Genomic DNA, 16,406 nt, shown 5'->3' with positions numbered 1-16,406 from the left:
ACCAGCCACACCTGCTAAAATTGGCATCGCCAGCAAGTGAGCCAAGGTCAGCAGCTAACCAATAAATTAAAGGTAGGCAGAGTGGGGCTTCAGTGTGTGACTCCTCCAACCAGGCAAGCACCGGGTGCACACCCCTTGGGTTGGGCCAGAGGGTCATGTCCAGAGTGTGTGGGTCTCCACTAGCTTGGCCACAATGTCTATAGAATTAAACTATCTCAATAGAAACGACCTCAGTCGGTCTAGTTTCCGCCGTAAGTCCTATGAAAAGGCCCTATGCAGACAGTGCATCCATTTTATCCTCCCTTGTGACCCTCCAACTCAGGAGTTCTCTCAGATTTCCTTAATAATCTGCTTTTGCTTTGTGCTGTTCTCCTCTGTCCATCCATGACTTTATTCCTCACTGAACTGAGACAAAAAACTCCAGAGTGACTGTCTCAGGTTGGCTTTTGCACCTTAAGCCCATCTGGGCCAACAGAGGGCCTGTCTCTCAAAGATTTGCATCAAATTTATGTATAATTAACTGATTCTCACAAAATGGAAACATGATTTAAAAGACCTCTACAAAGAATCGGATCAGAGCTCTTACTAAAGTTTAAGTACAATTGAAGAAAAAGGTCATTTTTCAGGCTTCTAGTACAAGCTCCTGTAGCACATTCTGGTGTGCAGCATTTAGTGATGACTTTGTAAAGATGACAAGGACAGTCAAACATGGAACTTTTTCATGCTCTGCAATTACCTGCAGTGTGACTCTCCATTCTCTACTATATATATTTAACCTTGACACTGGCTGATGGGTAAATATCACAATTTATATGAAAGTGAAAATAGTTCACTTACTTACTTTATGATGGTTGGAGGATATTTTATTTAAAGGCAAAATCATGACTCCCATTAAAATATTACACAACCAAATCATGGCTGTGAGGAAGCTTGCGAGACATGAGAACTGTTTGGAAGAGGAATGAACAGCAGACTAGACGTGTAATCAGGAATGTTGAAATAAACTTGCTACATCAAGCAAAATCAAGTTCTATTTTTTTTTCCTTAGGGTAGAAAACACTCCAACATGGATAAGGGAGTAGGTAAAAGATAGGCAGACGAATCCAGAGACAGAGGGATCTCCTAGAGACGAGCTCTGTCAGGCATGGAGTCCTGCTGAGAAGAGGCTGAAGGAAGACCCCAGACTCAAATAGTATGCAAGAACAAAGAGTGTTTATTACTATACTAGCATACGTGGGGTCGTTCATCTGTACAAAATGGTGATGACCACAAGAGGCACATCCAGGGTCCTTTAAGCATAGCTAGGGGAATTTCAGAGATGGTTAGGTCATCTCAAACATAATTGGTTAAGCGAGCAGCAGTTACACTAGTATACTTTTAACTGGCTGAGGTTTTCTCTTTGGACACACTTGGATAAGTTTCAAGGGGGTTGCAGGAACTGTCCTTGGGACACTGAGAGGCTGACCCAGACCTTGTTCGTGCTCTCTCCCTCGTCCCTGCTGTCAGGGGCCTTTTGATTAATAGCCCTTTGTTTAAAAAATGGAAACTTAGACCCAGCTTGTGAAATGGAAGACGTTTAAGTCTAAGACCAGGGAGGTGTCTGCGATGATAGTGAGGCTGGAGTGAAAGGATATTTCTTGATGCTCTTCCATCATGAGGCTAATCTGCCATTAAGGTCAGAAGGGGGAGAGAGGAGACTCACTTATCAGTTGGTATTGAAACATTAATGTCCACCCTGAAGGCAGTGGAGTGGTCTATTATACATACACACACACAAAATCTACACATACATATGTACATCTATAATGGCATATACATATATGTGTATGGAGTTTACACTTCCCAAATGCCATTATACACAAAGATTACAAGGAAACAGACATAAATATGATTTTACTCTGGAACACTATACATATACATATATACTTATATATATATGTATGGATATATATTGGCACATGTGTAGTCACACAATGCTGTGTGGTTTGTGTGTGTGTGTGTGTGTGTGTGTGTGTTCATTTTCTTCATAGACCACATCACTTTATTACATGACTGTACTCAAGCTGTGTTCTGGGCCATCTCTGTTTGCTGTCTACTGACCCGACCACAATCCAGAGAGAGATGGCCAAGCCCACACAGACGGGGATGGCCATGTTCACAGGCTACAGTGTATAAGCAGGCTCAGTCTGGTGCTATGCATTGCCTTCCCCTTTCTCCTTAATGGCATGGACCCTGAATATGGCCCCCCAGGATGCCATGTGTCCCCCAGGAGCTATGTGGCCCCTCAAGGGTGCCATGTGGCTCCTCCAGTATGCCATGTGCCCCCCCCTCAGGATGCCACAAGGCCCATGGCAGCACCAAGGCTGCCACCCGTCACTCATAGGCAGGCAGACCAAACAGCTCAGGCTGGAAGTCCTCCAGGGAACTCAGCACCACTGTGGCCTTTCTTGTTAAGTCTCGACTCAGGTTTTCATCGGGAACCATGACAACCTGCATCCCAGCTGCCAGAGCTGCCTCCACTCCATTGGGAGCATCTTCAAAGACGAGGCACATGTCTGGGGCAGGAGCAGGACTGAACCTCCGTGCACAGGAGAGGAATATGTCCGGGGATGGCTTCCCGCTGTTGACCTCAGGATCATCTCCTAGCACGATGTGGTTGAACATCCCAAAGAACTCCTTGTGCCTGCTGGTCTTCATTTTGAAGGTCTCGGAGCCTGAGCTGGTGGCCAGGGCAAAGGGGATGCTGTGCTTTCGGAGGTGCCGGATCAGTTTCTCAGCACCTGGCATGAGGGCAGCTGTGGGGAAAAGGTCTGCCAGCTTTGCCTGGCTCTCCTCCACCAGCTCCTCCTTGGACATGGGCAGCTGCAGGACGTCGATGATGATCTGCGCAGCTTCTGGAGCCTTCTTCCCCATCACCAGGGACTTGACCTCCCAGCTGTATGTCTTCTTGTAGCGACCACACAGCTCCTGAAACACCACTGAGTACAGCCTCTCTGTGTCCAGAAGGAGTCCGTCCATGTCAAAGATGAGGTGAGTGACCTGTCGCGGTGGGGACATCGCCATGGTGCCTCCTTCTCAACCTGGGTGGATGGAGGGGTTCATTTATTTTTAAGTGTATATTTTGTGGTTATTGTATAATGTATTTTATCATGTGCTAATAAATTAACAAGTAACAGTATCCATATAATGTGACATAATGTTATTTATTATGTTTTTAATGTATAGTCACATAGGTTAATATATAGAGAATTGTATTTGTGCATGCTCAAAAAACTTATGACACAATCAAAAAACTTGAAAGACAACTGGATTAAAAGATGGCATTTGGAAGACATCTGGCCTTGCTATCATTATCATTAAGTGACTGAAGGCTAACATTATTATTTCATAATGTCTTTGATTGTAACACAGGGTGTATCTGGAAGTGGTTATTATTATTATATTTAGAGCACCCTATTATATTATCTATTATATCTATATGATAGATATAACTATTCTATCTAGAGTGTTGCAGGGTGGGCAGTCTGGGCAGCAGCACCCAGAAGTGGTGGAATCTGCTTCAGTCATTGCTAACTACAGCCTGCACGTCCGCACCCATGACAGGATAAAAGTACCGTCTGTACAGAGCTTTTTGCAGAGATAAGTGACTTAGTAAACAAAAGAATTTAGGCCATGGCCTCACAGTTAACAAGGGTTAGGTGAGTGTTAACTAGTATTAACTTGGGTTTGGTTGAAATTGACAAAACAAATACAAAACCCAGAAGTAACCTTGCTACTTACTGCCCCTTGCTGGCCAATATTGCTTTGCACACCACATTCTCCATGGGATAGCTAAATACATAATTGGAATAAACAAGACTTTCAGAGTTTAAGGAAACACTGATGCTTCACTTTAGAATTCTTTTCACAAAAACCAGTGTGGAGAATAATTACCAGCCATGAAATTATGCCATCTGAAAGATGTATAGGAAGAGAAAAGAAATAACCTTTAATAATTGAATTGCTGGATCTGCTGGGACTGGATTGTAATCCCAGTATTCAGGCTGGAGAGTTCAAGGTCAGTCTAGACTGCTGCTGAAAGGTCAGCATTCAGCAGGTCAGAGACACTGTGAGAAGAGACAGAGCAGGTGAACTACTGGACAGACGCACAGACACACGGGGACTTTCCTGAGGGCCAAGGCTTAGCTGTTCATGTTCTTTTTCTCTTTCTGTTGCTCCTACTCTGTTCTCTCTCTCTTCTATTCTTCTACCCTGTTGTTTTCCTTCTTTTCCCAGATGTTCTCTTTCTATCTCTTCCTTGATGTTTTCCTTCTATGTATCTTTATTCTTTCCCTTACAGCTTATACACCCCAGCAAAATCTTTAAAGCAATATAAAAACTATATTGGTTTGAATTCTATTTTTCAAATGAATGAATGTGGTTCATTCTATTTTTCAAATGAATGATTATAATGAATGCAAGTAAGAAACAGCATGTTTCTCATTTCACTTACATGATTAAACATTTTACACATTACAGGTGAAAAACACATTATTCCCAAGGGCCCACATACATCCTTGTCTAAGCAACTTGTTATAGATTAACAAAGTGTAGGCAAGCAAGGTTCTCCACTGGTTCTTTTACTGGCAGGCTACATTTTGCGGTTACAAAGAAAGGATCAATCATTTTATTATTTATCTCAAAAGGTAATCTCATAAAAAATCTTAAAAGAATCACAAATCTAAACTTTTATATATAAAAAAATAGTCATTTCTACTTTAAGTCCTCAGAGTGCACACCCACTCATCAACAATTTTTTATTAAATCATACCAGGAAGCCAAGGGCAAAAATGGGTAAAAGAAATTAATCATCGCCTTTGCTCACCAATCCATCTTTAGCAAGAATAGCATGTCAGCTAGTAATGACTGGGCTGCCTTTGTTCTTGTCCCCTGTTCAACTATTCAAAGTGTGCCTTTCCAAACTTTAAATTGTTCCCCAAGATTTTCTACATCAAAGCCAAAAACAAAAACACCATAACCTAACTTCACTAAAAGTCTACATGTCTAAATTCTTTCTAAGGTGGTGGTTGAATCATTAATCTGCTCCAGCAGCAATGCTTGGAAAAAGTCAATCACTATTATTGTAAGTAGCAGTGACACTGCCCAGTGAGCGGCTAGAAAGCCCCTGAGAGTTTTCATACAACTCATAGATTATGAGGGATGTGGTGACCGAGAGGGCAATGAGCAGAGCTACGCTGGATAACAGCATGAGGTCCTCAGGACACTTAGTCTTCAGGACTCTGCCTCCATGGCTCACCCAGCGTGTTTATGCTGACCGCTGAGCCATATTCCATGAGTTCCAAAGCTGGTTGTTGTTCCTCTCACATGGTCCCCAACACTAGACAATATTGTGAAACTCTCAAACAACAACAACAACAACAACAACAACAAACAAACAAACAAAACCCAAACCCACATTTTATGTAGTTACAAGCACATCTTTAAAACAGAGCCTTACATTGCAGTACTCTGAAGCACAGACCTTAAGAACGTAGGGTAATTTAGAGAATGTCAGCTGATACGCAACTCACTCTCTGAGATGACCAAGTAGATTTCCAGTTCTGCCCTGGCGGCTGGGGTGAGAAAACAGCAATCTTGTTGTATAACTTGCAGGTTATACAACAATGGCATTGTCTGTTGAGGCACACTGATACCAAGTGCTTTCCTGGTATCTTTTCTGTTTTTCCCCCTCTTAAGATGAATATGTTCAAATATAAAGAAAAGAACAGTATAATGAACAATATATACATATCGTTCCCATTAGCATTTAGCTCTTTGTATTTTTATTTTTTCTGAATTAAATAGATATAGATAACAAATGTGTCAGCCTAAATGTCCGTCTGCATGTAAAAAATAAACTCATTTTCCTGCATAAGCACAAAACCATTATCCATTTAATAACAACTGTCTAGTATCATCTGATGCTGCAATCCAAATTCAAGTGCAGTTGTCCCTGAAATATATTTCTATTTGAGTTACTAAATCAGAATCAAGCAAAGACAAGCCATCACACTTACATCATGTCTCAAGTTTCTCTTAAGCTGGAACAGCCCTCCTTCAGTCTTGTCTCTCTAAAAACATGTTGTATTACATTTATGCATTTATTGATTTTGTATGTAGATGTGGGTGCAAGTGGAGGTCAGAGGAAACCTGTAGGAGTTGGATCTTTCCTACCATGTGGGAACTGGAGCTCTAACTCAAATCTGTAGGCTCAGTAGCAAGTACCTTCACCTGCTGATCCATCTAGCGGGCCCAGCCTTACCTTTCATGTATTTATTTATTTATTTATTTTTGGTTTTTTGAGACAGGGTTTCTCAGTTTATTTTTGGTGCCTGTCCTGGATCTTGCTCTGTAGACCAGGCTGGTCCAGAACTCACAGAGATCCGTCTGGCTCTGCCTCCTGAGTGCTGGGATTAAAGGCATGCGCCACCACTGCCCAGCTTACCTTTTATTTTTAATCACAATAATTTAAGAGATAGGTTCTAGGTGTTCCTGATTGTTTCCATTTTTCTTCCATGTAAATGGTTTCTGAAACATGATGATACAAAAGGCTTATGTTGAAGTTAAAGACCTTTGTAAATTGCAATTCACAGATGCTGGAGTTTTGGGTTGCTTAATATCAGAAGACCATGTCAGGCTAGTCTTCTTTATTGGTGACCAGATTGCTTTGCCATCAGGTGAGAGAGTTTAGATTTCTCAAGTGGTCCCCTCCCCCATGACTAGCAATGATCTCTGGGAGGATACCTGATACCCTACATATATCCCTTTGGCCTTCCCAACAAGCAGTTTCATTGATGCTCCTGACAAGAAGGTTTGTTTCATCAGAGACTGAACATGATGTTCTACCCCCTTTTCTGCATTTAGCTAGTATACGTTTTACAAAGAACTACTTCTCCATCAGCTAATGCTATTTGGTTTTCCAAAAATATAGTACTAGAAAGGCAGAATAAACACTATTTTCTTAAAATAAACACTTTTTAAGAGTAAAGGTGATGAAATGTTCACCACTGATAGTGTGGTAATACGGCTTTCTTTTCTGTTTTAATTTGGCTTACTTCCTGAGAGGAATAACGTATTATTAATGCTAACGACCATTTTAGTTTCCAGATGTTTTGATGCTCAAATTGTTCTCATTTTTGTCTAGTGGGGAGTCTTTCAGGAAGGACCTTGCTTGTCTTGGGATTCTCCCTTTCTGAAGCCTGTTCTTCTCAGAGGCACTGTTCATTCCCAGCTTTGACCTGGATTCAATCATATTTCCAGGAATCGTGGCACCTGTCGGTGTGGAGCTATATTTAGATTAATATCTAAGGGCCAAAGGCAGTCATTTTTCTAGGCCTTCAGTTTGCACGCCTATCTTCATTTCAAGATTAATAACATAGAGGTTTTGTGTGATTCGTTTTCAAAAAGAGGAAACAGCGAGCAAAGATGAACAAAGTCAAGTGTCTAATAGATGCCATGTAGGGATCTGAACCTCTGAACCTGGGGAAAGGCCCCAGGCATCCAGGGTGGCAACTTCAGGGAGTGAAGGATCCTTAGAAAGCCTGTTGGGTTAGCCGGTAGTCCCCGCTCCAGGGAGGCTGAGGCAGGAGGACTGCCGCGGGTTCCAGGGTGGGCCGGGCAGCAGTGTGAGGCCTTGTCTTACCTGCACCGTGCGTGAAGCCTACCGAGCGAACTAACCAGGGTCTGCCAGGCGGGGAGAAGACGGAAGCATGCAGCCGCTCTCCGGCTGCCGGTCTGGTCATCCAATTAGCGTAGCCTCAGGCAGGGGGCCGGACATCCGAGGTGTGTATCCAATGGGGAGGCGGCTCCAGTGGGAGGGAGGCGGTGCAGATGGGCCAATCACAGTAGTCGGCTCACGCCGGCAAGCCGGCAGCCAATCCGCAGCGCGCTCTCTCCGCAGCTCCGCCCACTGCTCTGCGCTCGCCCGTGGGTGGCGGCGCGCTGCTCCTGCTGCAGCGCTGGTCCCGCTCATCAGTGCTTGGCACCGAAGGCGTGGACGAGCAGATATGGCGAGCTCCGGCTATGAGGACCATGCGGGCCAGGAGGGGGAGACGTTCCTGTATTTCGCCTACGGCAGCAACCTGCTGACCGAGAGGATCCACCTGCGAAACCCCTCCGCCGTGTTCTGCTGCGTGGCGCGCCTACAGGTCAGTGCCGTTGTGCCCGCTACCGGGATAGCGGGCCAGGTGCGACCCCTGCCGGGAACCTTTGGCTACCATCGGGGTTCGTAGCCCTCCACTGGCTATCCTTTCCCACCGACTTCGAGCATCCTATAGTACGCCTTCTATGGGTGCCTCTTAGTCGAGGATTAGCTGCTTTCCACCCTCTGCATACCTTGTCACAGGACTTGTTCCACAGATCTGTGAAATTCTGTGTATCTGTCTTTTCCTCCCGATCTGAGTGAGTGGTCCTGGTCTTGAGACCTGGATCAGGACCTGGAGTCGTGTCTTCCATAGAGACGGCAGTGTTCCTCCAGGAGAGTATCCCTATCCGATAAACTTTAACTAACTCTGGTGAACTGTTGCTCTTGACCACAGTTCATTTGCTTTTTTAATACGTACTCTTCTGGCACACAGTGCTGGGGTTACAAAGATGACTGAGCAGCGTCGCTACTTGGAGGACCTACCAGTGTACAATCCGATTGTGTGTAGCGCCTTTGACAACTTGAGCCAACACACATATAGTCTTTGATAACCTTGTCAGAGTTCTTCTTGGTTTCAGTCAACAGAAACCGGCTGGTTTAAGAAAGGGGATGGGAGGGAGGGTGTTGGAAGGCTGTTAGAGAGCTCACTGGATCACCCGAAAGACTGGAGTACAGAGCTGAGTAAATAGGCAGTTCTGGTGTGTGCAGGGGTGTGTGTGTGTGTGTGTGTGTGTGTGTGTGTGTGTGTGTGTGTGTGTGTGTGTTTTTGTGTGTGTACAACCAGCATCGCAGGAGAGAACCAGCCCAGCCCTGGGATGCACCTTTCCTGAACTAGTAAATACGATGTGGAGCTGGCTCCTGCCTTCTGCTGTGCCACCAGCGCCGCAGTTTCTGAAGTCCAGAATGGAGTCTCTGAAGCCCAGAATGGAGTCCCTGATAATCTTGAACACTAGCTCTAATTGAGAGCCTCTCTGGATGCCCTGATTGGCTAAGTCTCACCATGTATCCATGCCCTTACTATAAGACAATCTGATAACCAACTTCTAGCCTTTGAAGTTTTAAAACTGGGAGTCATACTCTGTACTCTTATCTGAAACACGTAAGAGTGTAGGAAGGGAGTTCAAATGCTTAGTCAGAGCAGAAAAGAAATATCGCATAAATAATAAAGTATAGCTGTGGTTAGCCTTAAAAGAGGACATGCAAGGTGCAACAGAATATATGACCAGAGGATCTGACCAAGATGCTCAGGAATGTGTGAGCTCCTGGATGGAACTTTTAAGCTAAGACTTGGAGAGGTGAAGGGCAAAAAAAAACTCAAAAAGAATACTTGTTAAAAGGGCCGGAGAAAAGAGGAAGTGATTGTTCCAGTCGAAGTGGCTGGAGTCTATAACGAGGGTTGGAGAGATTAAAAAATCTTAATGTGACCACAGAGACCTCTGGACAGTCTTCTGCAGGCCCTGAGGATCAAAGGGAATGATGAGATTTATGTATTTGAAAGCTCATTCTGGTTACTATGCGGAATGGAACAAGGGTGGCTATTGGAAGCCTTGTTAAGATTTTGCCACATTCATATCAAAGATAACGCCACCATGATCTAACAGGGTGGTGTCTGAAAAAGGTAGGTAGCTCTGAGCAATACAGAGATAACATCATTAAACCTTGACGATTGTGCGTGAAGAGAAGCGATATAAATATGACTCAAGTTTTTGCACAACTGGGTAGATGATGGTATTAATGTTAACAGAGGAGAATCAGGTTTGGGAGGTAAAAATTGTTAACTTTGAACGTAATCGAGTGTAAGATGCTTCCTAGACAGCCACACAAACAGAAAAATATTAGTGAACATTTGTTAGGCATTACTGTGGGCTGGGCCCTATTCCAAGTGCTTTTGAGTCTCAGAATAGAGATGTGGGCTGATTTTAAAGGTGGCCAAAGCATTCGATGGTATTAGAAGCTGCTGGAGGTGGTGAGGCTGTCTGTGCTTTTTGCTAAATTCAAAACAGGCCTAAGCTGAACCCCAAGAAACCCTGACATTTCAAGATGGGGAGTAGGGGGAAGTTGCCAAAGAGGTGAGAAGATCAGGTCAAACTCAGGTCAGAAGAAAGGGCTGATCGAGAGCTGGCTGGCGTCTCCCTCTGACTCCGCCTTCTTTATCCCAGCATCCTCAGTTTGATTGTCCCACCTAACTTTATCCTGCCTCGCTGTAGGCCAATCAGCTTCTTTATTAACCAATGAGAGTGATACATATTCACTGTGTACAGAAGGATTATTCCACAGCAGTTGCCTGCTGCATTTAACAATAGGCTGCCAGTCTCTGGTGTGGATTGTATCTTCGGTGAGTTCTGTTGATTCTGGAATACCCAGTATGCTGCTTGAAGGTCCTGGTTACTTGGACCAGCGTTTTCCCTGAGTTATCAAACAAGATTTTTGAGAAAACATAGGTGACAGGGATAATATAAATCAGAAAGGACTACAGCACTGTCATTTAGTCCATCCTGTGTGCTGTGGAGAGATGGAAGGACATCTTCTTAGCCACACAGGGCAAATGACCTCACTCCCTGACTGCCCATCAATGATAGCAGAAGCTAAATTAGAAAGATGTCTCTGTTGCTTGTTAGTTATAAGACCTTAGGGAAGTGACTTAATCCTTCTACGCTGTAATTTTTCTGTTGTAAATTGAGTAAAACACTGGTTCATGTAAAGTAATAGCTAGTGCATATAGCACATAATAAATATTTAGGAAGTATTAGCTGCTCTTCAGTTACTGGAAATAAATTGATACAGTTCATGAAGATTAATGCTCATATACCCTAAGCCAGCTCGCTTAGAGTAAATACAGTGATTTGCAGGTAAGTTACTCTAGAGACATAAAAGTATATTATAACCCCTATGTAACCATCACCCAGAATGTCTGAGTGAAAATACACGTGCATTTATTTAAGTAGACTGAGAAGTCATTTGAAAAAAATGAAAGCTAAAGCTATTGTATGGTATATTGGGTTTCCTTAAGGGTTTTTTTTTTTTTTCTTTAAATGTTTAGATGCCTATATGCTCAGAACTAGCTTCATTTTTAAAGGAAAATAAGAAAGAATCTATATTCCTTGAGATTTGGGTCTTGGTCTGTTTCTCTTTATTTTCCATAACTTTGTACACACAGAAATAAAGGTTATTGAATGTTTTGCTTGCATGGAAGTCAAGGCAAATCATTTGTATTTCGAGGAGGGAAATTCATGCTAACATAGGTATTGATCATATATCACTTTGATTTTCTTTGTAGGACTTTAAGCTCGACTTTGGCAATTTCCAAGGCAAAACAAGTGAGAGGTGGCATGGAGGTATAGCTACCATTTTTCAAAGTCCTGGCGATGAAGTGTGGGGAGTAGTATGGAAAATGAACAAAAGCAATTTAAGTTCTCTGGATGAGTAGGTGGCTTCTAATTATAAGTTAAAATAATACTTAAAGTGGGTTATATGGATGTGCATTTGTGGATACACTGTAGATACATTCTTTATACTTCAGAGGCAGGACAATAGTTAGAAACTGTGAGTTTACTAATAAATATAGAACGGTCACACTTACTGATTGTGGATGGGGCGATGTTTGTAATCTCTTAGGCAAAAAGATGGAAGCCCTTATTTTTTAATTTTGTTTGTCTTTTATTTAAAACTTTCACCTGGCGGTGGTGGCGCACGCCTTTAATCCCAGCACTCAGAAGGCAGAGCCAGGCGGATCTCTGTGAGTTCGAGGCCAGCCTAGTCTACAGAGTGAGATCCAGGAGAGGCACCAAAACTACACAGAGGAACCCTGTCTCAAAAACAAACAACAACAATAAAAATCTTTCTAGTTTCATATTACAAAAAGTCGGCCAGGCGGTGGTGGCACAGGCCTTTAATCCCAGCACTTGGGAGGCAGAGGCAGGCAGATCTCTTTGAGTTTGAGGCCAGCCTGGTCTACAAAGCGAGTTCCAGGAAAGGTACAAAGCTACACAGAGAAACCCTGTCTCAAAAAACCAAAATAATAATAATAATAATAATAATAATAATAATAAAAATAAAAAAACCCAAAAAGTCATGAAGCTTTTTATAATCATTACATATTTTTATTGACTTTGAAAGTGAGTTGTTTCTGTTTTTTTTTTTTAATTCTTTGAGATTACAGTTAAATAATAATGATTTTTAAAGGCATTGACTAACACAGTAGAACTAAAATTCTCAGAGTTGTGTGACAGAGTGCTTGATACAATGTAAACTGTCGGGGAAGAGCTGGCCTTGAATAGAACATACTGTCCGGCACTCTGTTCTTGGCCCCGGCTAGATTAAGCAGTCCCTCCGCTTTCTCTCCGGGTGTTCATTCGCTTGCTGTCAGATTACCGCTTCGGGGTACAGAGGTAAATATAAGAATATTGAAGCATGTTTTCAGACAGGGAAAAATGCAGAGATCTGCTAGACGTGCACCAAGTGCAGTTGTTCCTCTGCATTCACCGGGCATTGCTTCAACCTCCAGGCACACCAGAATCTACAGTTGTTAAGTCCCTTTTGTAAATTGACGTGATGCTTGCATGTGACCTACACTTACCCGCCTGTATTGCGGTAGCATCTCAGGGTTCTGTCACTGCTTAAGACAATATCAGTGTATTTTACCGTAACGGATTTCCTTTTAAGGGAATAATGACCAGGAAAAAAATCTGTATGTATTCAGTTAAGACCTAAGTTTTAAAAATATTTTCAGTCTGAAGTTGGGTGAGTCTATGGATCCAGAAGTCAACTATAACATTAAAATGCTAAGCATGTCGCATATGGTGGCACACAGAAACAAGGCTGGGCACACCTTTAATCTCAGCACTCAGGAAACAGAAGCAGGTGAATCTTTGTGTGTTTGAAATCAGCCTGGTCTACATAGTGAGTTCCAGGCCAGACAGGACCACATAGTGTTAAAAAGAAAAAATGCTAAGTGTACATTTGACCTGGTGAACTGAGTGAGCAAGCATGCCTATGTAGATATACCATTAACCTTACACTTCACCTTGAGTAGAATATCTTATAAACCATTCTTCTACGTCCCCTGTGGCTAAAATGTGATTCCTTTGGTTTCAGGCAAGAAGGAGTTAAAAGTGGAGTGTATGTTGTAATAGAGATTAAAGTTTCTACTCAGGAAGGGGAAGAAATACCCTGTCGCAGTTACCTGATGACGAACTATGAGAGCGCCCCCCCATCGCCACAGTATAAGAAGGTGAGCTGCTTGGACCGTGCTGAATCTTTTTAATCTCACTGGGCTAAGTTAGAGAGCATTTCCTCTTCAGAAAGCTTTTGAGAATTTAAAATTCCACGTGAACATTTTATATTTTTGGTTGTGAGCCTAGCCTTTAATGGCTGAGCTATCCCTCCAGCCCCACGTGAACATTTTAATCAAAATGTTTTAAATAAGGAAAGTGTGTTTTAATAGATGTATATCTATCATATATGTATAATACTCTATACATACACTTTTATCAATTTTTGTTCTTCAACGAACAGTATCTCATAGAACAGATTCATTTTTCCATGGAGGGGGAATGTATTTTTCCGCTGCTGGAGTATTTTCTTCCCTAAATGGGAAGGTCACTAGGCCTTTTAGAGTCAGGGAATCCACCCTCCAAAGTACAAGACGCAAGTGGGGTGAGACCAGATGCCCCTTGGAGGTAACACAGGTGCTGAGCCTCTGGCATGGTGTCCAGAGATCAGCCTGGTAAGGACCTAGGGGTCCTCTGAACAGTCATCCCTTATCCCCCCCAACCCCCCCAACCCCACCCCCACCCCCACCCCCCGTGTCTCATCTAAGCAGAAGTAGACAGTGGTGCTGTCAGCTGCTGCCTAAAAGCTTGGCCTTTTTTTAAAGAATGTAATTTTTCTTAAAGCATCATGTAAATTTTATACCATAACAATGCATTTTGTCTTAATAATAAAACATTTGGAGTCATGCTGTTGAGTAGAACTGATACCCTGACAGGGCTTCCCGGTGCTTTCAGAGCCCTTCTGCAGTCACACTCAGAATGCAGAGCAGCTGGCCGTGCCTGGGGTGTTGTAGAATGTTCCAGTTCTTTAGTCAGCCACAGCCAGTGTCCTGGACCTTGGACTGTACAGACAAAGCATGCTGCTAACTGAAAGGCCTTCCTTGTTTTAACCATTTCCAGGTTATCTGCATGGGCGCGAAAGAAAACGGTTTGCCACCGGAGTATCAAGAGAAGTTAAAAGCAATAGAACCAAATGACTATAAAGGAAAGATCTCAGACGAAATGGAAGAAATCATCAAAAAGGGGGAGTCAAAACTGTATAGCTTGTAACAGAATCTGAGGATGTTTCTGTGTGCTAGTATGAAGTGTCTTTAGTGTCGGCAAGCAGGAATCTGGGACCTTCCTGTTTTTACCCTATTGATTTTCAAAAGTGCTGTGAAGGACTTCTCACTTAGGCGATTCCGTATTTTCAACTGTAAAAAAAAAAGAACTGGGATGGGGATAGGAATTAGACAATTAAAAGGGTCCAGGAGTCCCTGGAGTGTGTAAGTGGCGATGGCTGTGGGTTCTCCTGCGGACATGTTTCGATCCCGAGTCACATGGAAGCGTGTCACTGTGTTCTGTGGCACAGGGTAGGTCTGCTTTCTGCTCGTTTTTGATGAGCTTGTCAGAGTGAGCAAACTATAGAGAGTCGGCCATAGGATTTTGAGAAGTAGACGGACGATACACTGTCCTTTGGAGTGAGTGCGTTCGTGGCTGTAAGGGGTTCCCAGCAAGTGTTCCACCTCACTCTGCTCAGCTCAGACTGCACAGAGCAGCCTCGGCCTCATAGAGTCGGCCTTAAGTGGTGGTGTGGATCTAGAGCCACGCTGGCCTTGAACCTGTGTCCCTCTTGCCTCCACTTCTCCTGTAGTTGGGATTACAGTCCTATGCCACTGAGCCTAGCTGAGCCTCACCACTGTCCAGTTGCGAGACTTCAGCTTCTTTGGTTCTCTGTACCTTAGTTGCCTCATCTGTACAAGTAGGGATAATCGAAACACCTATATCTTAAACTTATTTTGAAAGTTTCATGAGTAAACATATGGCAAGTTTAGGACAGAGCCTGGTACTCAGTATTAGCAATCATCATCAAGTTTTGGGGTTTTGTTTTTTGAGACATAAGCTCACTCTGTAGTCCAGGATGGCCTTGCATTCAGGGTTGTCTTACCTTTCAGCTTTCCTAGATCTAGAGTTACAGGTGTGTATGATCCTGTGTGGCAGGGGATTCGGGTTTTTTCTTTTTTAAAACCAGTTATTTGGGCCCTTTAACAAACAACACAACTCTTGAAAAACTAAGAAAGAAGGTACAGTTAGGCCCTAGATTGCAGAAAAATAAGAGAAATCTTCAAAGTGTGTCAGCCCTTTTCGGGGAGAGGGGTGAGGTGAATTGTGAGCTGAAAGAGCAAACACTGGGAAGAAATGGCCCCGATGTCTTGGAATTAGACAAATAGCTGCGGAGCATTTCTGTAGAGTAGGATAAGAAACCAGAACTCTTAGGAAGGACTAACTTGGCTCCCCCTTGCTAGCCCGTTGTTCCCACAAGAGAAAGCAGAGACGATAGAAACTTAGAGCTGGGGAAATAGCTCGGTTGGTAAAGTGCTTACCACATAACATGCGGACTCAAGTTCAGTTCCTAGAACCCCAGTCCAAAAAAAAAAAGCTAGGCTTTGGTGGTGTAAGCTTGTGACCCTGGTGCTGGAAAAGCAGAGATGGGTAGGTCACTGGCCAGCCAGCCTGCTTGGAAAGTCCCCAGGCTGCTGAGAGACCCTGTCTCAAGAGAAAGGTGAGTGGCTCCCAAGGAGTGACAGCCAAGGCTGGCCTCTGCCCTTTGTGCACACCTTCTTCCACGTGAACACACACAGCTGAAGAATGTAGAGCTGTTTGTAAAACAACAACTTCACCAGGCGTGGGTCTGTGTGCTTGTAGTCCTAGCACTCATACAGTCCTGGGCTGAGGTGGGATGATTGCTTGAGTGCAGTCCGGTCAGTATAGTAAAGCTTCATCTCGAAACAACACACAGAAAACCCACACCAATTTAATGCATGGAGACTGGTTTCTGGGAAGATTGAGTAGGTGTGCTTTTCTCTATTTCTCCAGTTGAGTACAACTCAACTCTCTATGTATTATTTATGTGACAAACTGGGGCAGATGAAAGGGGAGATGGCCAAGACTTCAGTAGGGCCTCAAGACCCAGG

At 43.4% G+C, this 16,406-nt stretch overlaps 2 protein-coding genes across 4 annotated transcripts; one reads left to right on the top strand and one right to left on the bottom strand.

Moving 5' to 3' along the window:
- Positions 1-1,190: 1,190 nt before the first annotated feature.
- On the bottom strand, positions 1,191-7,790 carry LOC131906984 (pseudouridine-5'-phosphatase-like). 2 transcript variants are annotated; one of them, XM_059257877.1, is made up of 2 exons: positions 7,682-7,790; positions 1,191-3,080 (listed from the first exon to the last, which is right to left on the bottom strand). In XM_059257877.1, exon 2 carries the CDS (start codon positions 3,061-3,063, stop codon positions 2,374-2,376), a length of 690 nt encoding a protein of 229 aa, XP_059113860.1. In that variant the 5' UTR covers positions 3,064-3,080; positions 7,682-7,790; the 3' UTR covers positions 1,191-2,373. The 2 variants fall into 2 exon arrangements, with proteins under 2 accessions (XP_059113860.1, XP_059113861.1); XM_059257878.1 differs by lacking the exon at positions 7,682-7,790 and adding an exon at positions 3,987-4,743.
- A 142-nt stretch (positions 7,791-7,932) lies between these two features.
- Positions 7,933-14,721, top strand: Ggct (gamma-glutamylcyclotransferase). 2 transcript variants are annotated; one of them, XM_059256677.1, is made up of 4 exons: positions 7,939-8,186; positions 11,460-11,605; positions 13,277-13,412; positions 14,353-14,721. In XM_059256677.1, the coding sequence occupies exons 1-4, from the start codon at positions 8,046-8,048 to the stop codon at positions 14,500-14,502; spliced, it is 573 nt and encodes a 190-aa protein (XP_059112660.1). In that variant the 5' UTR covers positions 7,939-8,045; the 3' UTR covers positions 14,503-14,721. The 2 variants fall into 2 exon arrangements, with proteins under 2 accessions (XP_059112661.1, XP_059112660.1); XM_059256678.1 differs by lacking the exon at positions 13,277-13,412 and having other exon boundaries at positions 7,933-8,186.
- Positions 14,722-16,406: the final 1,685 nt, after the last annotated feature.

The sequence above is a fragment of the Peromyscus eremicus genome, chromosome 3, assembly GCF_949786415.1.
Source record: "Peromyscus eremicus chromosome 3, PerEre_H2_v1, whole genome shotgun sequence".
NCBI classification, from domain to species: Eukaryota; Metazoa; Chordata; class Mammalia; order Rodentia; family Cricetidae; genus Peromyscus; species Peromyscus eremicus.
This window is presented reverse-complemented; position numbering and strand designations above follow the sequence as displayed.

Excerpts from the sequence above, each read along its gene's own strand:
- LOC131906984 (XM_059257877.1), bottom strand. The coding sequence starts at position 3,063 with ATGGCGATGTCCCCACCGCGACAGGTCACTCACCTCATCTTTGACATG.
- Ggct (XM_059256677.1), top strand. The coding sequence starts at position 8,046 with ATGGCGAGCTCCGGCTATGAGGACCATGCGGGCCAGGAGGGGGAGACG. Across the intron at positions 8,187-11,459 it reads GCTGCGTGGCGCGCCTACAG|GACTTTAAGCTCGACTTTGG; the intron begins GTCAGTGCCGTT and ends TTTTCTTTGTAG. Across the intron at positions 11,606-13,276 it reads AATTTAAGTTCTCTGGATGA|GCAAGAAGGAGTTAAAAGTG; the intron begins GTAGGTGGCTTC and ends CTTTGGTTTCAG.